Source organism: Melanotaenia boesemani, chromosome 15 (assembly GCF_017639745.1).
Source record: "Melanotaenia boesemani isolate fMelBoe1 chromosome 15, fMelBoe1.pri, whole genome shotgun sequence".
Classification (NCBI taxonomy): domain Eukaryota; kingdom Metazoa; phylum Chordata; class Actinopteri; order Atheriniformes; family Melanotaeniidae; genus Melanotaenia; species Melanotaenia boesemani.
Window position 1 is genome coordinate 3,096,036 of NC_055696.1, and position 27,439 is coordinate 3,123,474.

General features: G+C 39.7%; 1 protein-coding gene across 1 annotated transcript; it reads right to left on the reverse strand.

The window, feature by feature from the left end:
* Window positions 1–10,442: 10,442 nt before the first annotated feature.
* Window positions 10,443–27,135, reverse strand: ywhag1 (3-monooxygenase/tryptophan 5-monooxygenase activation protein, gamma polypeptide 1). The gene is made up of 2 exons (XM_042009186.1): window positions 26,897–27,135; window positions 10,443–11,192 (listed from the first exon to the last, which is right to left on the reverse strand). Exons 1-2 carry the CDS (start codon window positions 26,981–26,983, stop codon window positions 10,536–10,538), a joined length of 744 nt encoding a protein of 247 aa, XP_041865120.1. The 5' UTR covers window positions 26,984–27,135; the 3' UTR covers window positions 10,443–10,535.
* Between the last annotated feature and the right edge of the window lie 304 nt (window positions 27,136–27,439).

A 27,439-nucleotide genomic window follows, 5' to 3' on the forward strand; every position in this document is an offset into this window, starting at 1 on the left:
TTGGGGAGAAAACCAAGAAGAAATGAATAAGCAAGCCCTACTCATAGTTTGGAAGCCTTTTCACTTCCTTATTCTGTACATTCAAAGCATATTTTAATGAATGTTAGCGTAGCTGGGAAGTTTTTTAGGATTTGGATTTGTGCATTTTGATTTTTTAACAATTTGTTTCACAACAAAACAATTTAATTCACATTATCCTAATTTGTTTTTGGAGTGGCTGTAGCTCAGGAGAAAGAGTCGTCTTCAGCCATATAGACCACGTGTTGACGGATCTTTGGAAAGACCCTGAACTTTACATTGCCTCTGATGCATTCACTTAATGTGTACAACAGATAAAAAAGTCTTATTGTTTTGGCCTGGGATGAGAGACATTTTCTACTATTAAATGGGAGTTTTTATAAGGTGGAGACTACAAGAGTATAAATAAGTACCCACTGTTAAGGGTACAACAACAGTACCTTTGATGGTATCACAACATCAAAAAGATTTAGTCGCTAACAGTGCAATTTATGGGACTTTAGAGTATTGCATGGAAATCTGCAGAGGTGTGGACATGCTTTTTTGTGTTTTATGAACTATAAAAGGTTTCATTTCTCTGATTTACTTCTCTGTTCTGTCACTGGCTCAACGTAGCTCTTAGTTTTACTGGCTGGAACGATTTTGCTGCTCAAGCTGTCTTTTGTTAAGAAGGGAAAGGATTGCTAATGCTGAGGTTATAAAAAGTTTTTAAGAGCTGTTGCTCAGCTTTCATGCCTTTAACTCTAACTTTAACTTATCCAATGCCACCATGTAGCCAAACATATATTAAGTCATATTTTTTCACCAGTATCACTAAAAATGAATGACATTTGAACCACAATAGCACTCATATCAATGCTAACTGTCATATGGCATCTGAGTGATATAGTAAAACCTGAATGCTAACAAGATGTTAGCAGGTTAGCATCCTCCTTTTGTTGTTTCTCTTGTTTTGGAATAAAATAAAAATTTGCTTCCCCTGTTTAAAATGCATAAAAGCATAAAGGGGTGTTAAAAATTTGACTTTTCTGGGTGTAATTTTGTGAACTTTTGTAGTTATTTTATTTATTTCTCTCTCTCTCTCAATTTTGCTTCCAAGCTCCAACCAATACATGCTTTCCAGATTCATCCAACAGCTCGTAGTTCTCTTGCTAAAAGTCCTCTTGCTGCTATCTTGCCTATACATATTGTGATAATAAATGTAAAGAGAAATGCACCCATAATCAGGATATAAGTGGAGTACCCAGGCCAGAGGCATCCATTAACAAACCCTACAGAACTGTGTTAAAATCAATACAATGTACAGCTGCCTGCATGAGGGCAGTTTTGCATAATGGTTTGAAAATGTTATCCTTCCAGTTAATAATCGGCATGTATGAAATGAGAGCTGCAGCAGCACTAATGACGTACTGAGTAGATGGTCGTTTCCATCACTTCTTTTTCTTCCTCCCTGTCATCTTCTAGTCATTCACGTTGTGTGCCAGCCCACTAATGCACATACTAACTCTACTGTTGACTCCAAAGCTGCAGGGGATATCTATTTATAGAGTGCTCTGCTATGTACTGAGCCTCCAGCATGTTGTATGGTTACACAGGGTAGACAGCAGGTTTTTTTTATATAGCTCTTGACCTGTAGTGACTAATAGGTTGCTTTTCGGCTATCATTAGGTTGATGTCAGCTATTTCTACAACATATGATGATATAAGCTAGAACAAATGTCCATTAGCCGAGCAGCCGATTAAGTAATACATAACATATACACAGAGAGTTCATGAATGTCAGCCAGACACTGACTTAAAACAAGGCAGTAGTCTCTAAGCCACTTAGCATTTCAACTTTTCCTCTTCCATGACTCACCATTTCCCTCCACTTTAATGCAAGCTTAAATTATTCATGCCAGTCCCCATCAATCCAAGAGCTATCCAGTCCTTAAACCAGAGGAGGGTTCCATGTAAAGAGCACGTCTTGAAGGCTGCTGATTGGACTTGTCTCTGACCTCCACTTCTTGCACTCAGACCAGTAGAAAGGCTTTTATGTAGATGTTCTTATGTAATCCTGAAGACCATCAACTACAGACAATTCAAGAAAAAAAAAAAAAAACAACCAGCAAATATTTAACAAATTCACTTGAATAGACGGAGAATTTAGAGTACTTCTTCTTTAAAAAAAAATTGATAAAGTCTGTTTGACCGGAGCAGGAACAACATGCAAACACCATGCAGAAGATCCCGACCTGCATCTGAACCAGGAATCCACTTGCTGTGAGTTGACAGCACTAATCAATTATTGTGCATTTAACTGAAAATATTACAAAGATAACAAATCAAAGAAATTAAACAATTTGCTTTCTTTTTTTCTTGGAAAGATGTGTTGAATTTCAAGTCAAAAACATTTTTATCAAACTGGAACAAGAGCCAGGATGTGAGAATTTGTAAAATCCTAATATTTTATAATAAAAGCCATCAGGTTTTGTAACTGTGAGTGAGTGGGTTTTGCTATTATTCACCATCTGGTCCTCTCTGCTCTGACTGACTGATACTGATGCTGTATTGACAGTAACAACCATTTCTCACACGTTTTGGAATCATGTTTAATGAGGTTTTATTTTGTTTATCACTGTGTTCATGTTTTGATTTGACTACTAGCTGATACCTGCCTTACCTCAGCACACTGAGGTCTCCAGCAGAAATGGAGGCCACACATGATCAACTCGGATTAGAGACATACACAGAAAGAGATAAACACATTTGTGTTACATTTTTGTTATTTATTCACATTCTTCTTTTTTTTTTTTAACCCAAATTCTTGTTTTATTTGTGTATCTTCTCAGTAATCTCTTGAATCTTTTTTTACACCTGATTCCAGTTGACTGATTACAACATCTGCATCACTTCAGACATTATTTTCCATCAGTGTGTACTCTGGGTTTTTCTTTGTTCTGACTGACTTGGTATCTGCTGTTTCACCACCTCATCACACTAAGTTCTGTATCTTCACATTGTAGACTTCCTGCCACTGCAGTGCTCTTAGTTCCTTAATGAAAGTTATTATTTTCTTTCCCTGCCTGCCTCCAGTCTGCCTACATTGGGTCCGCCATATGCTTTGTGAGAACCTGAATTTACCAGGTGTTTCAGTGATGGACAAGAGGCTGGGAGGGGAACTGGCGGATCGCTTTGCAGGATGTGGAAACAATCAGCTGAGTGTGCAGAAGAGCAAGGAAACCAAACACTACCTTCTCCTTAGGATTTGGAAAGCAACACAGAGCAGAACTTGATAAGCGGTTTGATCTATTTAATTTGAATCAGGTTTGTTGGAGCAGGGAAACATCTAAAACTTTGAGGCATGGGGCTCTCTAGGACCAAACTTGCCTCCTCCTGCCTCAGGAGGGCATACAGCACGGGTGTTTAGATCAGTCCTCAAGGGCCACAATCCTGAAGGTTTTAGATGCTTCCCTGCTCCAACACCCCTGATTCAAATCCAATGGCTCTCCTCAACATCTTGTTATCAAGCTCTTTCCAGGCATGTTGACCTTGTTAATCTGATTCAGGTGAAAAACCATTCAAAACCTGCAGCACAGCCTCCCTCTGAGACCGACTTTGCATACCCCTGACAAACAGGTATCCAGGTGTTCTCTTGGCCTCAAAATACAACAATGAGGTGTTCATGAGCGGGTGATTGAATGTTTTTTGGTGCTTTAATGTTGACAGCAAAATGTTGCGTATCGTCAGTCTGTGGAGGAGTATGAAGCTTGCTTTAAGCAGCAGCATTACTGAAAAAGCCGTCCATGTCTATGCAGGGGAAGACCCTGAAGCTCATTATGTACTGAAAAAGCTCAGCAATACCTTCACTCTTCTTCAGCGTTTCTACAATTAGGACCAGCTCACTGACTGAATGCATCATTTATTTGCCTTTTTGTATTTACCTTTGGTGATAAGCAACATGTACTGTCTTGTCTACAGTAGTTACATCTTTATTGTGTTGTGGCAATACACGGCATGAAATGATAAGTCCTGTATGCTGATATAACAACATGGTAAGAACCAAAGTCCAGCAGTGATAACAGCTGATAGAGCTGGCTGCTCAGTGACTAACTGTTTTCTCCAAGACTAAAATTTTCACTCGACTCCTATGACATCACAAAATATCTTGTCAAATGATTTATTCACATTATCCTTTCAGCCATTAAATAACATTAATCAAGAGTTTCTATTGTCCAATTCACTTTTGTAAACAAATTAAAGGAAAATATGAGCTTTTGATGCTTATACTTCAATAAATAAATAAATAAAACAATGAAAAAAAATCAGTGAACCAAATGTATTTATACACATCAACAAACCAACTGGAACCATATTTATATAATTAGGAGAATCCAGAAAAAAAGTCTTGCTCTGAAAGGAATTAACATTTAATGCTCCAAAACCAAAAAGTAAAAAACTAATATATTGGCCCATTAAATGACGTCAAAATAATCTTTCTTATCATAAAAGATAAGATGAAATTACCAAAGGAGTGGCATCTTTACTGGGTGTGGTCCTTTGTGCAGTCCTCTGATTAAAAGCAGGTGGATGATTTTGTGTGTGGGTTTTTTTTTTTCTCCTTAGCAACAGCTCAGGACTGCACCAGTGTTGATTGCCCTGTGACCAATTAGCACTTACCATCTGTTTCCAATAATTAGCTCCCCCTCTGTGACTGAAAAATGTTAATCTGACAAACGACTGTTCTTGAGTGTTCTCTAATGCTTTCAGTCACTCATGGTTTAGTCAGATCTGTATATTGTACCTGACTCATCTGCTCTGACATCAAAGCGGCAGTTGAGAAAATATATTATTTTTAGTGCAGCTGTTGACTTGCTAGTGCTCCAGGTAGATCAGGGATCCCAAACTCTGGTCATTAAGGCCCACTGTCCTGCAGACTTTCCACGCTTTTCTGCTTCAGCACACCTGACTCACATTAATGGCTCAATAGCAGACTTGTGCAGAGCTTGTCAGAGATCCATTTAATTTGATTTAGCTGTGTTGTGTCAGGGAAACGTGTAATACCTGCAGGATAGTCAGCCTTGAGGACCAGGGCTGGGGACCACTGAGAGAGATGATGGTAAAGCTGCCCATGTTTTGTCATGTTCAGTCATGATGTTTACATGAACTGAATCATCAGTATTATGGACATATCAATGTATTTGACATGACCAGTTTTAAAAGGGACCAAATACCCAGGAGTTTATCACATTAGTTGCCTAGAAAAATTGCACTTAACCCTCTTATGCATGGGTAGGCAAGTTCGGTCCTAGAGAGCTTCAGTCCTACAGGTTTTATGGTTCCCTGCTCTGCTCTTAAATTAAATGGCTCAGAAAACTCATCAGGATCTGCTCAGTGACTCATTAGTTTGAAATATCTAAAACCTGCAGGACTGTGGCTCTTGAGGACCAGTGTTGCCTACCCCTGCTCTAAAGCATGAATTATATATATATAAAAAAGTGACGTATTTTTTCCACATACAATATTTTACTTTTATAGACTTGAACAGTGATTCTTTATTCTTTTTAATATTTTTATTTACTTTTTTATTTTGATCTTTTCTGTGAAATATAACATATGTCACATTCATATAATATAAGTATAGCTGTATAATTTTTTGTCTTGTTTATCCCTGAAGCAAACGTGATAATTACTACGATGTACAAATCTTACATTTTATATTTGTTTATTCTACAGTGAGTGTCAGTGTATTGAATGACTCACTAATGTCCAATAAAGTGGCTAATTTGCAAACACACCATCCTCACCCATGCCTTTACTAGAAAGCAGTCTTTAAAAATGTCCACTTTAGTGGACACTATGCAATAAAGGTTTTAAAATAAAGTTGCATTTCTTTTGGTTTTCACTCAGGCTGCATCAGTTTGGCAGTGGTTACTAATCCTCAGTTAATTAATTAATTAGATTAACTTTAAAGCTTGATCCAAACCAAACAAAAACATGTTTTACATTTTTCAACGTGAACACCGAATGAGCATCGTGTGATTGCAGCACTGCTGTTGGGTCAAGTAACGTTTAATTTTCTGCATTAAATTCTTTAAATTGCATAAATTTGCTAAAATGATTACAAACACGTTTGTCATATACTAAAGCAGGTGTGACAATAGCTTACTTTACCTTTACCTACTGTGCAGACTGTAGGGTTTAACCAGGGGAAGAAACCTTACACAATGCAGGATGGCCACGTCCACTGAGGTGCAGAGGCAAAAAAAAAAGAGTTTAATTCTCTCTGGGATCTGATTCATACTCTGCCTGATAGGAGTGCTGTCCTTAAGTGGATGTCATATTCCACCAGATTGGTTGTCCCTGTTTTTCCTGGAAAAGGTCAAGTTGAACGATGGCGTCCAGCTCCTGCTGCTGGTTAAGAGAGACGAGACAGATCAAGTGCAGATAAGGAACAACGGGTAAGTGTAAACTTATTGAAATACAGCATATGAGCTCACTCCCTATATCAGCTGTCAACCACAGTGGTGGATGGATGATGCTTTGGGCCTCAAAACCAAAGGCCTGTACATTAAATTGGGATTAGTTGCTTTTTGGTCAAATCGATACTTGGATGTGCCACGATTCTCTTTAGCTAAACAAATAAGGATAAAACTGAAATCACTGTGTTCGGAAACAAAGATGAGCGCCCAAAGATTAGTGCCCAGCTTCAGTCAGCAAAGTCAAAAACAACAAATCAAGCCGGAGATTTTGGTGTTATTTTGGAGTTTGAGCTAAATTTTTCAGCCATATTAAAGCAGTAACCAAATCAGATGAATTTCCCACTGATGGCTGTTTCTTTCAGTTACCCGCTGTATGTATTCTGTTGTCTGTTTCTATTTTAGCTTGTTCTATATCTATTTGATTTATTTTTTTCTATTTAGGTTGTTTTGTTCTTCTATTTTTAATGTACTTTGTTTCTTATGCACCTTGCTTCTAATGCTTTAAAAGATTGAGGAACCTTTTATTGTAATATGCCCATGTTGTACATGTTATTTGTTTGTCTGTCGTTTCTTTTTACTATGGACCACGAGTCCGCAATAAAGAATACTACTACTACTACTACTACTACTACTACTACTACTACTACTACTACTACTAGTACTACTACTACTAATGCTTTATATAAAGCACTTTGTCTTGTACATGAAATGTTTCATGCAAATAAGCTTGTCTTGCCTATTAAGATTAACCTCAGATTAAAGATTACTGTACATCTTTAGGTCAAGATTGGATGATATTCTATTGTATCTCATCTCTTTAATGATGTGGTAGTAATATCGATCAGCTTAATTTGTTTACACAGTCACATAGGCTGAGCCCTCCCCTTTTTTAAAACATATATTTCTTCCTGCTTGGGATCAGCAGCTGTGTTTTTCAACCTGATCGACATACATGTGTCTGGTCAGCCTCCTGTTTTACCTGAACACACCCAGACAATGTTAACACACATACTCAGTCTATTGTTGTACTACATCATAAGCTTTCTATTGTCAGGGTTAGTTAAACCTAAAGATACCCTGGATGATGCTGCTCTTCCTTCGATGTACAGGCCTCAGGGCTCCTCGCGGTTACTAACCATAAACTGTAAACTCCTCTGTAAACTAAAGTACTCTTAAAAGAAATGTCAGGCCATCTGCCCAACAACGAAAGCTAAAGGGCCATACAGCAGGATAATGATCCAAAAGACAGTAAATCTACAACAGAAACAGTGTTTAAACACATTTATAAATAAAATGAAGCAATGATGTAAAGAAGAGTGGACCAAAACTCCTCCACAGCGATGACAGACTGATAATATCATGCAGACGAGTTATTACTGATAAAACTGGCTTGACTGAATCTTAAAATATACCTAGAACCTAAATCCAAAAAAGTTGGGTCATTATGGCCAATGTAAATAAAACAGAATGCAATGATTAGTAAATCTCACCAACACATATTTTATTCCCAATAAAACAACAAATCAGATGTTAAAAACTAAATATTTTATAATTTCATGGAAAATATGAGCTCATTTTTAAGTAGATGGCAGCAACACATCACTAAAAAGTTGGACCAGGGTGATGTTGACCATTGTGCATCATCATTCAGCATTCAGACTCCTCTGTGAAGCCATGCTGCTGTGATGGATGCAGGATGTGGTTCAGCATCGTCTTGCTGAAATCTGCAAGGTCTTCCCTGAAAGAGACGTTGTCTGGATGGGAGCAGATGCTGCTCTAAAACCTCCATGTACTTTTCAGCATTGATGGAGCTTCACAGATGTGGAAGCTGCCCACGCCATAGGCACTAATGCAGCCCCATCCCATCAGAGATGCAGCTTTTCACCTGTCCACTGATAACAAGCTGGATGCTCCCTCTCCTCTTTAGTCTGCAGGACACGGCATTCATGGTTTCCGAGAAGGAATGCCAACTTTTCATCTGACCACAGAACAGTTTTCCACAATTTTTAGACGGTTTTTCTATGACTGGTGAAGCAATGAAACGCTCCTTTCTATACAGTGTTGTTACTGACCTTTTTGCTAATTACCCTAATTATTTCAGTGCTTCTTGAGTAGTAGTTACTTTTTCAGCATTTTACTGCCCCTTATCCAACTATTTTAAGATGCATTGCAGCCATCAAATTCAAAATGAGCTAATATTTTCCATGAAATGGTAAATAGTCCCAGTTTCAGCATTTGATATGTTGTTCATGTTCTACTCAGAATAAAATATGGGTTTATATGATTTACAAATCATTGTAATCTGATTTTATTTAGAGCTTAGTTTGCGTTACTTTATGACGTGGCTTTAATATCTTGTGTTGTTTTTGTCTTTTAATTTAAGGGCCCAGCTGAATTTTTATCATGTTCTAATGTTTAAAATCTTGTACTTTCTTTTTCACATTACTGTATCTGTCAATGATGCACAACAAGGCATAAAGGTAAGCACTGCAGGCTAATCTTCAGTTCAAGTCCCCCTTATCAAGAAATGCATATCACCATAATGAAGTCCATAACAGATCAATTTATTGTTAACAATCACTTGTTTTGGTATAGCGTACTTCAGCAAATGGAGTAAAGAAAACACAGATTAAAATAAGGTCTAGCTAACAATTGCAATAAAAAGAAATAAATAGAAAAAATATGATTAAGGTCTAATAACTCCATGTTCATATGAATACATAACATCTACAGTATAAGTTAATAAATTGAAGCTACGTTATAAATACATCACCAGCATGCACAATATTGTATTATGGAGAATATTGGAGCAGTTTTCATCTTACACTGAAGAGACAGTATACTAGGCAAGTGCATTTCCTTGACCAAGAAGAAACTGAAGACAAAGTAAATCCACAAACCTCAAATCTGCTTGTACAGCTTTCACTTTAACATTGCATGTGCTCTGTTAACAAATTATCCTTGCTTCATCATTCAGGTGTGTGGTTACAGGTGCCTTTTCCAGAGATCCTGTTGACTGTTTTTAGAGTTAGTGTTACCTGGAGAGTAATTTTCAGTCACCACATTTTTTTTAAAAATGCCAGTTTTTATTTATCTACCTGGATCAAATTGTTTCCCACAAACATAAGGAGCCAAATAGAGGTTGATACACTAATGACAATACTGACAATAAGAATTAGGTGTCCAAAAACAGTTAATTTATTTAAGAAAGCACATCAGCACATGAGAGGGACAAGCTGCACTAAGTTTACTTTATGAGTTTGCATTTTTAGTTACAGTATGACTGTGTGACTGAGCCGGACACACACCTGACACAAAGCAAATAAAAAAACGCTTTGTTTTTTCATGTTATCTTCAACCACAGAGACAACCTGCTTCTCACTCGACGATCATGGGTGCGGTGCAACTAAAGATGCCTGTACGGTTTTGTTGAAGTAACGCGATGAAGTCCTACACCTGTCTGAGCCTGCCTTCATCTCCGGAACCCGTCTGCTCTCACACTCGCTCTCACTCTCTTCTTTCTCTCTCACCAAGCAAAAAGCCCATGACATTCAAGGTTACGTAATTTTTTTTCCACCACTGCTCAAGCATCGAAACTGGATTCCTGAACGCATCATCCCTCGCCGATGACGTTAAGACAGCTCAGCTTCATTTGCTCTAAAACCAGTCTCGTGCAGTGCGAAGGCATCGTCACCCCAATATTCACGCTGTGATGAACGGCGTGCTTCTTTGCTTCTAAAGTCGTATTTTGGCAAATGCTGCAGAGGCTGTCGAGAAGGGGTTTCATTATTTTATTTTTGTTTTTTTCTTTTTTAATCATAGCTTATTTCGCAAACTAAACTCGTCTTCCCTCCTCCTACTTTTTTCACTATTAATTTGTGGAAAAATAAAGAACAGCAGCCGCGTCAGTACCATCAGCTAAACTGGCTGCTGATGTTCCACTGCTCCCACCCCACCCTCCCATTTTTAAATTAAGAACGTTTTAACTATTATTATTTTGTCATCATTTGTGAGCGCGCATGTTGTGTTTGTTTTGGCAGAATGAGGTTTTTGACTCTAGTTGTTGCCCTCTCCTCCCTCGTCGTCCTGCTGGTCGCTCGTCCACAGCGTCAAGTTGTCTCGTAGCAGCTGCATGATGAGAGTGGAGTCTTTGTAGGAGTCCTCGTTGAGGGTGTCCAGCTCAGCGATGGCGTCATCAAAGGCGGTTTTTGCCAGGTGGCACGCCTGCTCGGGGGCATTCTGGATCTCGTAGTAGAAGACGGAGTAGTTGAGGGCCAGCCCCAGGCGGATGGGGTGGGTGGGCTGCATGTGCTCCTTGCTGATCTCATGGGCTTCACTGTACGACTTCTCTGAGGACTCCACCACCGAGGCTCTCTTCTCTCCCGTGGCCACCTCAGCCAGGTAGCGGTAGTAGTCGCCCTTCATCTTCAGGTAGAACACTTTGCTCTCGTGCTGCGTCTCGTTGCAGTTCTTGATCAGGAAGTTGTCGAGGAGGTTGAGGACGTCCTGGCAAACGGCCTCCAGCTCCTTCTCAATCTTTTCCCGGTAGGCCCGCACCATCTCGATCTTCTTCTCATTACCATCAGCCGACGTCTTCTGCTCGATGCTGGAGATGACGCGCCAAGATGAACGCCTCGCCCCGACTACGTTCTTGTAGGCTACAGAGAGAAGGTTCCTCTCCTCGTTGGATAACGCTTCATTCAGCTCTGTGACCTGGACAAATGAGGAAGAAAGAAGAAGATGCAGCTTTATCAGTCTTATTTATGTCAAATGTATGAAAATGTCTTAGTGATATTAAAAAATTGAGAGCTTTTATACAGAAATATACACAAAAAAAGATTTAAAAAAAATCTAATAATTTATATGCATATGTCATGATAAAGGAATCTGGAGGACAAAAGCAATAAATAAATAAATAAATAAATAAATAAATAAATAAAAAATATATATACATATATATGTATTTATTTACAAATATAAATATATATATATAGATAGATAGATAGATAGATAGATAGATAGATAGATAGATATAGATATATAATAAAAACAGCTCAAATGCAGCCTGAAACAAACCCAGTTGGACCCAAGACAACAGTCCCTGAATCCAGAGGAGTGAGCTACACCTCGGACACACTGACATCATCCTCTGAGGTGACTGCTGATTGGCTGTCTGCAGCTCTGAAAGCTGGTTTTGTTTTGACAGGCCTGTGTCTGGCTGGAGGATTTAATCCTTTTTACCCCATTGGGACTGTTCAGCAGAGGCATCTTTACAGACCTTTTCTGAGGATAAAGCCTGTTGTTACTTTCTTTTTTTAACACAGAATTCAGTTCCGTGCATGCAGTAAAGCAGGGGGCCCCATCCAACCACATGGAACAGCCCCTCACAATGCTTTTACTGGGCTACATACTGTTTCCCTTAAAAGTATATAAACACTTCAGATTGTGCTCAACTCTTAAAGGATAAAGAATAAAACTCGAGCTGTTTTTACTTCTAGGGTTGTAAAACATCTACGTTTTGTCTGATGGTAAAAATCTAACAATCTTGCTATTGGCATATTTAGCAAGCACAGTTTATGCCCATGTTCATAATCTTAGTTTAGTTAATTACCATGCTAACATTTGCCAATGAGCACCAAATACAAAGTACAGTTGGAGAAAATATAAATGTTATACTTTCCAGCTATTTGGTTTTAAATGAACATAAATGCAATGACAAAACAAAAAGGCCCCCAGTTCCCCCCAAAAGTTCTCAATGTTTTGGTAAAAGAGGAAAATTAATTGGCCTGCAAAATTTATCCTTTAGGTAAGATGCATGTCTGCACAAATATTTTAATACTGTATCGTACATGCAATAGTTGTCCAGATTCTGGGTGCTCTGATCAGGAATTTTTTAAGGCCAATCACAGATTAGTGGCAACAGGACTGACCAATCACAGGGTCCATTTGATTTAAAATGTGATATTTTTAAGAATGTTTAGTTTTTAAATGAACATGGTGCGATAGATATTACAGACAAGAAAGTCATGATTTGATCTGGTGAAATCTAACACTCCAAGTTAACATTAATCATACTGGGGCAATAAAATGAAAGCATTTCTCTGTGAGCTGCTCAGTTTGGTTTAGTTTTGATTTTTTTTTTTTTTTTGTTTATTTTCCCATTTTGTATTAGTTTTGTTGCTGTGAAAATCACAGATCCTGACCTGTGATAATGATAAATAAGCATATATTACCAAATGGTGCTTGTTCTAAAATGACACTGAAAGCACCATCTTGTTCTACACTGACATTGAATGCAGCATTGTTTGACTAGTTTCACTAAATCATGTTGCTGTGTTGTTTTTTCTTGACTGGATCTTGTGTGTTTGCCTAATTGACTTTGTTTATTTATTTATTTATTTTTATTTAAACTTTATGACGTAGTCCCATTTAGGCCTGTCGCGATAAGCAATAAGTCAATTAATTGAACGATAAGAAAAAAAGAGCACGATAAGTTTGCCGGCCGCGATAATTTTCATTAGTCCCCCCTTTACCATAGACTGTGTATGACAATAGGTTTCACTATGGAGTATTTCGACTAAACGCTCTGGTTTCTTGTGGAGTGATCTCTCTGGTGTCATACTTGACAGCAGCATGTTGCAGCACGAGCCGGTAAGCCGCATTTGTTTTGCAGGGCTGCCAACACGCAATGGCCGTGAGACTTGCGTATTTAAGTGGCTTCTCACGCTCTTGCGCTAAACCTCCGATTCTCATGCTGAAATATGTAAATAAGTCGAATGGAGAAATAATAGATGCAAGCACCTCCTCTTTTATCATTTCGCTGCTCCCCACATGTAAGCAGAACACACACATTCTAGCTTACGACGTCAGTACAAAGCCCCCACTTCCTGGTCTACCGTAATAACCCCTGTAATCCGCAGGCACATTACGCAAATAGAGTCAGCCTATATACTAGCGTATTTGACAAAATACACATTAAGAGCAATGCCGGCTAATCGAGAGGTTTGGGAGGATTCCCAGTGGGCCGCATTACTTTTGGGCCGGCGTCCCGGCATATGTGAAAAGGCGCTTTTATTTATTTAGTTTATTAATCTTTGAAAATGTGTACTTGCATTATTATGGCATATGTCATTATATTAGTTGAGAATGGTCTCAAAATGACACATTAGCGCTTTGCGCAATATTATCGTTTATCCCGATAATTTCTGAGAAAATTTATCGTACAGCTAAATTTGTTATCGTGACAGGCCTAGTCCCATTGAGACGTGCAGCCTCAATAAAGACCTGTTTTTTCCTTAAGAAAGAAAGAGCTGCATGTTTTTTTATCAATGCCTCACTAATATAACTATTGAGAAATAGCTTCCTGTTGTTTGTCCACATGCTAATTAGCCATGTGCTAGTTACTTTACGCTGAACTCGTACATTAAGATAAATCCTCAACCCTCATTTTGGGTGGATTTATTCATTTTGAGACATTTTTGGTTCTTTCTTTATCACTTGTGGTTAACATTGATCTTATTCTCCTGCTGACAAAATATCTTAAAAAATTACTCCTGTTTTGTTTTGTTTTTTTTTTAGGAGAGGGGAGAGGTGGACTGAATTGACTGAGCACCCTTTTGACAAAATAATTCTCTAAATATACTAAATCTCCACATTGTTATCTACATCTTAATAATTGAAATATGTGGAAAATTTCATGGAAATTTAATTTCATACCTTAGTTGTGATATTTCTGTCTCTACCCTGTCAGTGAAACCCGACAGGCTCAGAAGACAGGAATTACAGCGTTCTCCTGAGGTTGAATCACCTGAAAGTGCACATGCATTGTCTTAAACACATGCCAGAGTGATGTGAGCTTCAGTGTCTTGCTCAGCTGCAGTGACACTGTGGAAAGATAAAATCTGTGATGATGTTTCAGGTGAATTCAGAGTCAGCAGCTCTGCTTTTATTTGACTCCGGAAACTCACCGCAGCAGCTAAACTCTGTTTCAGTTGTTACAACAGTCTCTACTGATGCAAACATATGACTAATCACGTGCTCATCTGCTGGACACGTCCTCAGCATACATAACCCCTCCTTCCCTCCTACACACACACCCACACACACACATCCACGCCTGTGTAATTCCCTGTGCTTTGTGGTACATAAAGTAGCAGTCAATCTGGGACATACTGTAAAAGGGAGGGAACGGAGTGCAAAGAGCAGGCTATGATGCCATCTCCAGTTTCCATGGCAACTACAAAATCTGCTTTGTTTGTGAGAGCCTCTCTATCTCTGTTGGAGATACCGACCACAAGCTGCTCTTGAAGAGTACACGGATAACGATGTGGTGAAAGCTGCATCATGATGGCTGAGGATAAGATGAAGAACAAAATGGCTAAACCACAACCATTTCCTCCTCCATCACTGCCTCACAGTGGCACGTAGGGACTGAAGAATAATTGGTAGGTTATAAACCAGGGATCTCCAACTGAGGTCCTTGTAAGCTGCTGTCCTGTAGGTTTTAAATGTTTGCCTACTATATGGTAAATGGTGTTCAATGAACAGCCTCGCATTGAACATCACAGAAACCAAGGAACTCATCCTGGCTTTTAGGCGGAACAAAGCCACCCCCTCCCCACTATAATGGCGAATGTTTAGAGAGAGTTCAGTCCTTCAAGTTCCTCTGCGTCCACCTCTCTGTGGACCTTTCCTGGTCTGTGAACCCCACAGCACTGGTCCAGAAGGCTCAGCAGTAGCTACACTTCCAGGAACATCTGCCCATACAGCTGCTGGTGACCTTCTACTGTTCCTCTTTGAGAGACTGCTAACCTATGTCATCATGATGTGGGATTCCAGTTGCACAGGGGGCAACAGGAGGAGGTTGCAGAGGGTGGTAAACATGGCACAAAAGATCATTGTCTGCCCTCTGTTGTCTCAGCAGGGCCAGGAACATCATGAAGGACACCACTTACCCCAGTTTTCACTTTGACCTGTTGGCCTTGTCAAGCGCTACAGGTCCACATGAGCCAGAACAAACAGACTCAGACATCTTTTATCCCGATGCCGTCGCCAGACCTGCACTCTCATAACCTGGACGGACCACTTCTCTTATATTTGCAATGTCCTTTATTTATCAACGTCTGTGTCCTCAGTGTCCTTGTTTGTTTGTTGTATTATTTACATTGGGTTCTATTCTATTCTATTCTATTCTATTCTATAACGTACAAGTCTTCTAATGACCCATTGATTTGAGTCGGATGTGTTGCAGCAAGGAAACCTCTAAAACCAGCAGGACAATATCTCACAGACCGGAGTTGGAGTTAGACGCTTTCCTCCAGCTTCCATTTGGACTTTATTTAATAGTAATATTAACAACAAAAACAATGCAGCCCCAAAGTTGCACAAACCAGTATCCTCGTGTGCCGGTCCAAAGCCTGAATAACTTAAAATGGTTGTACAACTAACCAGCATGCATATGTGCAGAAATGGAATACCACACTTTCATGATATTGCATAACCCTAGTTTTTACCTTTTCTTTACAAGTTCACAAAACCCACAATTCGACATTCACCCTCATTTTACACCATGATTGACCAAGTCAGAGAGCAGCAAGTCGTGACAGTGTAAAGCCTTTTCTACCATGACCAGTGTTACCAGAGATGGATTATCTCAGCATGTGCATTACTGCCCTAAAATGACTTTCCATTACTAACATCTTTAAGTATGTCTTAAGAACTTGCTCTCAGACACCATTACACAGCCTCTGGACTTTAAAACCATATGGAGGAAACAAACCTCTTTTTATCTCACTTTTTGTTCCGTAGGGCCACTCTGAGTTCAAAGTTATAATATTTTTAGTTAAATGATCACTATGCTTTGCATTTCTCAGATGTGATAACGCAGGCTCGACATGTTATTAGTAGATCTGTAGAGGTTGGCATGTTTGTCTTTATCTACACAAGATGTAGTAAAGATTACCACTGTCATAAACTAAATGACCTTTGCATTGAAAGTGTGAAATCGAGCAGACAATAAGATGGCATTGATTGTGTAACAATCCGACTTTAAAGCGAAGGGTTAAGTCCCCCCACCTACCCAGTTTTTCTGAAGTACAGCCTCAGCGCTCTTTATCTCAGCTCATTACATTACACTGGAGGTAAACGAGAATCTGACCTACAGCGTTTGTAACCAGCAAGAGTAGGTCAGTGCTGGAGCAGCAGAGGTCAGAAAAACAAGGCCTGAACAACTCATCTGTGCAAACATGGCTGTCTTTTGTTTTAGAAGGCTGCAGGGCGAGCAGAAAGGCCTGACGGAAGCCACGGTGCAGCGATGACAATGGAGCTCTGTCTACCCGTAAAGCTCATCAATCGCGCCTGCTCTGTCGTGACTCATCCTTACACAAGGCTGTCAAACTTCCAAACAACTGTGTGTTAATACAAACATAGGCTGGGAAGGGCAATCGATTACTTCCTCTATGACATCTCACTACATGGCCGTTAATATCACAGCGAGTCCTGTAGGGTCTGTGTGGAGGCTGGCTTAGAACTGAATGTACGCCTTCTATCTCCATTTACCGCCACAGTTCTACGGCTCTCCTTTTTCTCTGTTCCACGCTTCCCCTCTGTCTTATCTTGCTCATTTGCTTTCCCCCCTCTATCCTAACCTGATGTGACAACCCCCTTTCAGGCAGCAAAGCACAAAGACACCGTGGACGACCTGACGTCACTAGCGGCATGAATAGAGTTAGCAGAAACAACCACAAAGAGCCAAAGAGCCCAGTGGTAAGAGGAATGAGGGGGAGGTGTAGCAAGGCTGCATATGTGTTTCTCAGTGATGATGTTTGCATGCAGGCCTCAGGTAGCTGTTCGTTGCTATGTTACAGTTTATGGTTGTAGTTTGATTTGATTCAGTGTCTATTTGTGTCTAAATGAAGATGTGTTCTTTCAAAAAAAAAGAGAAGACTAATAAAGGCATTGGACTGGTATGGAGATGTCAAACACTGGTCACTGTATGCTGAAAGATAAAGTTAAAAACGGTTCTATTACATGCATGAAGTACATAAAATATTTAAATATTACAGCAAGTAAGCAAAGACTTTGCACAAAGCAGGATTGTGTAGCACAAGACTGCTGTTTAGAGCCCACATATTTTCCAGTTTAGCTGCTGCTGTCAGAGACAGATGTGCTCTGCTGCAGAGTTCAAAGGTGACTTCCCAAATCACAGCAATGGCTGAGCAAAATAAAAAAAACAGATGTGAATCAACAGAATATTTAACTGTTACCTGCAGTACAGCTACTAGTATCTCACATAGAGTACAAGACCAGATTTTCTATTAATTCTTTACTTCGAAATCAAATTTGGAGCCACAGAGGACTCGTGGCGTATAAATTAAAGCCACACCGATGACAGCAGTACTGATTTGTGTCATTGCTTTACTGGCACTATGTCACAGACTGCAGAGGAGGAGGCAATTTAGTCTGTAATAAACCTAAAAAAACTCAACAAATAATCCTTTCACAGCAGCAAAACAACAGAAGCTTCTATTCTTCAATCATAAAATGTTGTTTTAGCAGGAAGATGTGTTACAATAAACACCTGGCTAAAATTATTAAAAGATTGTAAAAAAAAACCCTCATCTGTTTCAGAGTTCTTTCTGATCATTGTAATTTTATGTATGAAGCGTTGCTGCATTACTCTGGGAAATGTGTCACTGTCACATTGACTGATTCAGAGAGGTGACTGTGTTTCCATACAGAATGATTTTAACAGTATTAAACCATCTGTACGAAGTGGATCTGAGCAGAAACTGCTGCCACATCATGCTCTCTCAATATCTAATTAATGAATTCATGAATAGAAACTCATCTGAATGCTGAATTAGGAGATATTTTTCTTAAATCTTTGAAGTAAATGAGCATGGAGAGCAAAACTTGCTTTTTCATGTCACTCAATATGCTGAGATTCAAACAGCCAAGACCAAAACACTGGGTACAAATATCCAAGGTCCATAGAAACTGTTTTGGAAAAAAGGGGCTTTCAGAACAAAAAAGAGGCTGTTATGTTGCTGAAAGAAGTTCTGAGTTGATGGAAGATGATACCAGACATCTACTGAGTGTCCCAGGCTAATAATGAGTAAGCCACAGCCTAAACCAAAGAATTAGTCCACTGATGATATCCCATGATCTTTCATACATAGAGTAAATCTCTAAAGTATGTACATTTTTCAATATGCGCCTTAATGAAAGTTTGTTTTTAACATAATCTGCTGCAAAAAGATAATTATGTGTTCTTTTTCATTGGGGTAAAATGGAGAATGTGAAGTTAAAATCATGTTGTGTTTAATTTTGGGTCATTTTGAGTCAAAGTTTTGTCACTTCAAGTGGGAGAGAAATAACAATAGTTATAGTACAAAATTACAGCAAATCATTATAATTTGAGAGGGAAAAGCCATCATATAGTACTTAATAAACTGAGCACAGTCAAGACAAAACTACGGTGGCCGGGAAGTGCAAAACAATATTAAATCTACTGCACCATTGTCACGATGCACATTTGCAAAAGTACAATGCTGAAACACTTTTACAAGTTTACCCAAAACACAATGACAAAGATAGGTGTTTCACCAAATCTGTGACCCATCAGAATCTGTGACCACAGGGGGGCGATAGTGTACATTTCTCTGCATGTACGTCCTATAACACGAGCAAAGTCTTGAAAACATTGATTTCTGATATCAGAATGTGTTGCTCTACTGTACCTGCATAATGAACTCAGACTTCAATAAAAGTGTTTTAAGACTTCGCTCGTCTTCTAAGGAATACGTGCAGAAGGTCCACGGCCGGTGTTGGCATGACGTGATTTTCTGCCCAGTGCTCTGAATGTCAAAGTCACAGATTCTTGTGTTGCATGTAAATGTAAAGTTGCTTTGTCGTTGGTAAAAGTGTTTGGCATTGTACTTTTGTAAGTGTAAATACGGTTTCTAAGATGCAAATGTGCATCGTGACAATGTAAGTGTTGCAGTAGATGTAATATTCATCAACAAGGCTGTGGGGGGCGATAAAGAGTAACACTCCAAAGCTAGAGCAAAACAACGCCTGCGCAGATAAAGGCTCACTGTGTGTTGCAGGAAGTTCACATCAGAAGCAGAGAAGAGAAGAATGCTTAACTACGAAGCATAAAAAACTTGAGGAGGGGTGGATTGGGAATTGGCGCGTGTTCGTCACATTGACGTCATATCCTCTAGTTGTGCGGCTTCGCTGTCCACACAGTACCGCAGACGATGGAGGACTCAAACCGATCCACCTTGGTACCTGCTTCAGACATGGTCGGTTTTATGGAGGCTAATCCCTGCTTCGTGGGGATGAAAGGATGGTTTGCTAAAATACTTTTGCAGTTTTGCTGCAATCCGGCGCCATGGGGACGGCCACTTAGTTTAGCAAGTTTTGTCGTTTGTTTACTGAAAAGGGAAAAAAGTAGGTTGGAGACTCAGAATTTAGCACCACAGCGGCCAGAATATTAGCATATCTTTGCACCTCATCATTGTGAAGCTCTCAATTATCATCTTAGTTTGTTCAAACTCCAGGATACTACGAATCATTTAGTCTCCTTAAAGATGAGTTACAAAACTTTCTAACTGTAAAACTTTGTGTTCTGGACTTGTTTGATGGCACAGTGACATATATTGTGCATTTCTGAAGCTGCTGCTGCCCAGCAACGTTCCGAGACTGAAACCGCTGTTTTATGCGGGACGGCGAATGACCTTGAAACCGACTTTCACTTTACGACCCGCATCACACGCTAGCAAACGGACATCAACACACCGTGGCTGATTTAGCAAAGAAACACAAGAATATATTATCGGAGGACGACAGGAAAAGAAGGGGGGAAAGGGAAGGAGCAGGAGATAAGAGTCAAGACTGTGTTTTACTGGCTGGAGAGCTCACAGCACCGGTAGGATGCCAGATGAATGATGGATTAGCCGTCACCAGGGGACACGTCTCTGAGGAAATGGCCAAAGTTCTGTGGTGCATCTTTGGTTTTTGTCTCTTCGGTTCTTTTCTTCTACATCAGGTTTGTCTGTTTTAACCACCATTTTAGCCCCCACCCCAAAATGTTAACTTATGGTGGAAGAAACCGCTGAGATCACAAGATTGATTACAAGACTAACGGCGTGACGTGGCTTCACATTTTCTAGCCAGCAGCACATGTAGCTGCTTGTCACAGCTGAGCAGACAGAGCTGCTGAGCAAAGCATCGCCTCATGATAACGCATCTACTTTTCATTCATACGGCGCAGGTAAGTTTAATATTTTGGCTTTTTATTGGAACAAACATTGGACTTTGGAATCTCAGATTTGTTTTTTGTTTTTGTTATTTTCTCCTTCACCCTCAGATTCCTCCATCAGTCAGCTCCAGTGTTGGCCCAGATATCCGAACTGGAAACGCTGGCAGCTGCACACCGAGGTCAAGTCAGCAGAATCCGGTTAACCGGTCAACACACTGAAAACTGCCGTTCTTTGCTTCTTCCATTTATGATGCACTTTTCTCTAGACGCTTCAACAGACTCTTTTTGTCTTACTCTTTTATGCTAAAGATTTTATTCATTTCTGTATATGAATATTATGAGTACTAACTTTTTAAAAGATAATTTCACTTCTTAATGTAGAGTTCTCTGTGGTTCTTACTTTCTGAATCCGAATCCTGTTAAATCTTCACAGATGAAAAAGTAGTTAGAGGTTTTTAGGTTTAAAATATTGCTTATTGGATCTTTATAATAAGCTTTATATAAGAAAAAGACTTATTTCAGACCGCTTCACAGTTTGGTTGCAAACATTCAATGTAAATACACTGTTTTAAATAAATAAACTGTAAAGTCCTGAGGAAACCCTTTAATGACCACCACCCAGTGAGCTATATGTAACTGTATCATCAAATAATCCCAGCAAAACTTCATCTGGTTAAAACCATTTTTAAAATTATAATTACAAAGCTAGTGCTAAAAAAGCTGCTAAATGTAAATAAAAGCAGAATAAAGCCCTTACAAATCTCATTAGCCCATATCTTATTCCAGTAGAAGCTAAAACATAAATGTTGACATTTTTATTTAAAAAATAATGGAAAACTTTTGTCTCAAGAAAGTTGGAACCGGATTGTTTTTATCGCTGTGTAGCATCTCTTCTTTTTTTAACAAAAGCCTGAAAACATCTGGAAACTGAGGAAACCAGCTGCTGGATCTTTGAGAGAAGAAAGTCAAGCTATTTTATCAGAATGGAGCTGCTCAGCAGTCCTGGGACTCTGGTGTAATATTTTCTGGTCGTGTTGTTGTTGTAGATGCTGCAGGTAGATTAGCACTGGTTTTCTGAAACATGCTGATCTCAACTCTGTACATAAAAAAGCATCAATGCACCTCTGTTCCATCTGAGATGACTCATAAATAAGAAATGAAAATTTTGATAACTGACCACAGAACATGTATTGAACATGACATACCGATTCCGAGACCTTTTGCATCACTTAATGGTAAAAATGTCGCTCAGAACCTTGTTGAAAACAAGCTGAAACTTGTCTTCTGCCCCCAGCTGGATACCTGTCACACTACAATATTTTTGGCATAAACTACACAGTAAAAAACAGTAAATAATATTTTTTTACATGTCATTAAAAGTCATCCCCGTTTTTCTTTGGTTGGGCTTTAAAGCTCTAAAACAAACTTTAGCCCAGAGAAGATGGCAGCACTTTGGGATCATGTTCAGATTAGCTTCTTGTTTTGCTTTGTTATAAGCTGCATCTGTGGATAGTACAATGTCTCACTGCCTGTAGGCCCAAAAATAAAAGGTTTTGGTCTCCAGATTTTCTGAATCTGTTTATCATATAACATACTGCATATTGTGAAAGTTTCCTTAACTTTACATTCAGCAATATAACCTTAAAATAGCTGTATAGCTTGTAAAAACACAGTTTTTGGCAGATTGCTGAACCTCTGCCCATCTTTACATCTGAGAGTTTCTGCCTCTCTAAGGTGCTCTTTTGCTCGACCCTCTGCTGCCAGTTAGCCTAATTACTGGCAACATGTTCATCCAGCTGTTTTTTTTTTAATACTTTTCCAACCTTTTGTTGACCCTGTTCCAACTTAAAAACACAAAGTGTTATTATCAACTAATTTAAAATTAGTTAATATTTTTCATTAAATAGTCAAATATCTCACTTTCAATATTTCAACATTTCTATATCTTGTACATCATTGCTTTCTGTTTTTGCTTACTTTTTACACAGCATCCCAACTTTTTTCGTACTAAAGCACAATGGTTCAGTGGTACAAATGCTGCATTGTTTGGAAGGGAAATGCACATTTCATTAAAACCTAAGCAAAAGTCCATGTTTATCATTTTAAAAAGCTGCTCCAATTAACTAGTGTGGATGAAGGCTTTGGTGGATGTGTCCGAGAAATGCCTCTTAATGTCAAACACATTAATGTCCCTGTGTCTGTGGCAGTGAGTTAGCAGAAGGAAAAGCTGACATCAAGATAAACAAGCTGCTGATGAACTCTTGCAACTCTAAGTAAGACTGTTAGATACTGTGAAATGAACTGGAAGATGGTGTACGTGGGTGGGTATGGTGGGCGTTTTTCGTAGTACTTTTGTGACTCACCGCTTAGTCTAAACAAATTTCAAGCCATCCTGAAACTTTCTCAGAACACACGGGACTGAAGTTTCTGCTCAGTCAGACTTGGACCTAACAAACCACTAACTTAGGAACTTTGCAGCAAAATGAAAAAGCCTAATTTTCCAGCCTTACTTTGTATAAGCAGACAGAGCACCAGTGGTTGGAAAGTACAGCAGGGATGGTGATTCATGTCAGAAAGACAAACCTTCAGTGGTTTATACTGGTACACGACTGTGCACGATTTGATAGTGTAGCAATAACAACCTGACATAGTTTCATGAATTATACTGTAGTTACTAATAACTAATACTGACCAAACAGGCCCAGAGATCCACAACATTTGCATCTACTCAGATAGATATATAACCAGTAATAAGCAGCATACTTAAAGAAATAAGCTGTTTTTTATTGCTTTAAAGCCTAATTTGGTTAGATAATTAGCTGCAGACATTGTTATTTTAATGTGTTTCATAATATTTTTATTGAGCAGCAAAAACTTGCATAACCATTCTATATTAATAAGCCCAAAAACGATGCATGCAGCAGCACAATAAATCTGCCAATGCATTGAACATGTTTCCACGGAAGATTTGTGTTTAGCTCATTAAATATGATGGAAGCCTTGGCTATATGGACTTCTTTATACAAAGGAATTGAGTGCTCCAACAAGGTGTTTGAATGCTAAACCCAAGTTATGGAGCCAAAGTAGCAAAATGTGCAGCACTAGATGGGGTAACTTGGTTAAATGCAACTGTAAGAAAGTGCAACGGCTCTGCAGGCCCCAACAATAAAAATATGAGAACTAGAATGAGTGTAATCTATAAAAAAGATAATAATAAAAAATCTATAAAGAAAGTAAAAAGAGGACACAGTAAAATCATGAACTGAAACCTTCTGTTACTGGTAAAGTTGCTGTTAACACACTGACTTTCTATAGAGCTACAGCTGCAGAAAGTGTCCCTGTATAAATCAGGTCAAACCTGCATTGGATGCAATAAAACACCCAGACTAAGCCTGGCGTTAGAAGAATAAATCATTCACAGAAAGTTGACAAGATGAAACTTCCAGGAAATTATATAAAAAAAACTCTTGGTTTTATCATTAATATGCTGGAGTGAAGACTAAAATATTAAGAGTCTAAATGAATCACATCTTTTTTTTTCCAAAAAATTTCAAGCTGGAAAATGATTATTATTAAAAGATACGTAGCAAACATTAGACAAAAACACTGATAAAAACGTTCCTCCGCATCTTATTGAGTTCTTTAGCCGAGCCTTTAAGGAGGAGTAATTACTTTATCTAAGGGCTGCTGCTCTGTGCCCATGTGGATGGTATGATGTAACAGCTTCATCTGATATGCACACTCTATGACTGATCTTCATACATGAATATTCACCAGTCGGTGTAGAAATCTACCAGGCAATGCTGAGCTTTACTGCTTATACTGCGTTGGAAGAGTTGTTTTGTCCTCCCACATGAACCCGGAGCTGTCAGAGCCCATGACCTGGAGATCTGGCCTTTTTTTAACAATTAAATATCATGGTCTATGTGACTGCAGCTGCCTCAGCATAATCTTACTGCACTGTATTTAATAGTGAGCTGATGCCAAAAGATGTCTTTAGTGTTACACACCTACCGAATAACACAAATTATTTATTCTTTTTTGTAAGCTTTAAAGCTGCTTTATGAATACGCCACCTAGTCCAATATCAGCGAACTGTTCTCCAATAACTGATGGTGCTCTAAAAGCATAACTGATGTGCTGATACCACCAACACCACCCATTTTGGCAGAGCCTGGTTCCTTAGAGCTGGTTGAGTATGCCACAACTTCTTCTTCTTCCTTCTTCATCGTCTTCTTTTTGCAACCAGCGATTGCCATGTCTGCAGTGACAAGGGATTCCCCTGAAATGATGGGCGAGGAAGCAGACACACCCTGCTGCCCAGTGCTGCAGAGAGACTGGCTGGGTGAGGGGCAGAGCTGTCTCTCTGACTCGGCATAAAAGGGGAAAGGGGTGGAGCTGGCCCTGGCTGGTATTACCACTACAGGCCTGTCCTGGGCAGCAGCGTGTCCTTTCAACACTCTGACAGCTTTACTTGTTGGCACTTGGAGCTGAAACTGATGTGTAACATGTAGTTTATACTAATACTTCTTTTCTCGACTATTGCAGAAGTGGCTTATTTATAGGAGCAAACAGAGCTGAGTCTATTATCTTTAAAAAAAATTTAATATAAAGAAAACAAGCACCAAGACTTTGTATCCTTATATATAAGTAAAACAAATAACTTCCACCTGCAAGATACTCTCAAATTATTATAAAAAAGTCACTACTAGTGAGAAAAGCCAATAAATGAGAATGTACAAGTATGTTAGGTCCATTCTTTATTAATAAAAGAGCACAGGCCTAATTTACTACACAGAATTCCTTCACTTTAGCCATCAATATTCCCATTTTTATGCCATCAGTGTTCACGCACTCATGACGGCGTGAGATGCAGCTTTAGTGAAGCTGTGATAAAACACTGCATGTGAAATGGTGCACTACGGGTGGGCCTGTGCTGCATCCTGGCAGATGCTGCGGCACGCCTCTGTGTGGGAACCTGCTGTAAGAGGTCGAGGACGCAGGGATGCGGTTGCTACACGGCATCGATTAATACAAGCGCTTCGTCATGCTCACGGGTGTGCAGATAAAAAAATAGAAAAAGGAAAAAGGGAAAAAAAAAAGGGGGGGGGGGTGTAGTAATTTACTGCAATATGACATCTACGGAGATGCTTCTGGAAAGCTGTCCGTCCACCAAACCAACACACCCACGTCTGAGACGTTTGTATTTTGTGCTCTTTCTGCGCAAATCGATTGCGATCAACCTTCAGCCAACATTGCCCTTTTACCCAATGCGCCAAATGTGCAGCATTGAGAGGCAGCAACGCCTGTTTGCCCCCTCCACCACCCACCCTCCACACACACACACACACACACACACACATCCAGCAAAAGAAAGGTGGCATTTGACAGTAAATGGATGGCTCATTATGTCGGGTAAACCGGAACACGACCATCAGCACAGTCTACGATGTCACTCGCATCACCATGGTACCACCTAGTTCGCCCTCTGCTCCAGCAGTATGCGCATCTTTCGACGGGATTCCTTTTGTAAGCCTTTACTATGATGAAAACTCAATTCAGACATAAAAAAGACTAGTCCACCTCCTATTGTTACTGTGAGCCTCTTTATGCTCGGTTCTGTTAAACCCAAGCAGCTTGGCTGTGTGTGAAGGAGCCTGGCGAAAGGCACCGCCCCAAGATCAAACAGTCCGCATTCAGACAACCGCAGCACCCCGCCAATAAAACATCCCGGTTTACTGTAAATCATTGATTACTACCAAACCACTTTATATCATTTTCATTTATCTTAAACCCCCATTATGTGTGTAAACGAGTGAAAAGGGGACATTGCCCGCGAGGGCCTTAAAGCCCTGTTCAGAGATGTTGCTCAAATCTTACCACCGCAGTCCTTCACCACACTCTGGGTTATATCTTTCCCATAAATGCGGTCTTTAATCATAAGTTTCATACACCAATTTTATGTGAGTTACCCGCTTAAGAGAAAATGCGTCCTCTCACAGGGGCACCGTCCCTTGTCTGCGTATTGCTCCCCCTCAGCGCGTGGACAGGCATCTTTTAACACATTTCTAACATTTACACACAACTATCAACGTGTTATTTGTGACAGAAGATGAGAAAGAAAGGAGAAAAGTAGAGGAAGTCTACTTACCGACTTCATGGCAGCTGCCATATCATCATACCTCTCCGCCTGCTCGGCCAGCCTGGCTTTCTGCACCAGTTGCTCGCGGTCTACCATTTTACTGGTCGTTTGATGAGCTGTCTTGTGTCTTTCGGGTCTAAAAGTCAGAATATGCGCGTTTTAATGCAGAGTGACGGCACCCGGTCCTGTCGCCGCAGCTGCTGCCTGCTGTCTGTGCGCCTGCCGACGGGACACCCCTCCCCCTCCGCGCGCTCTCCCTGGCTTGTGTCACCACCCAAAAAGGCGTGTCCTCTCCGAGTGACGTAACGAGCCGGGCAGCCGGAGAAACTGGCGGCTCAGCCCTCACGAGCCACAGCCAACCGGACCTACGTTTGCATAATCAAGGAATAAGATTTAAAAGAGTTTCTCTGGAAACTCAGCGAGAAGACAAAGGTTGCTTTGAACTCAGCTATTATTCCGACATAAACACGGACTAACATAGCTTCTCCCTTCTTTATAAAGAATCAAATCAAATTTATTTATATAGCACAATAATAAACAACTAAAGTTGAC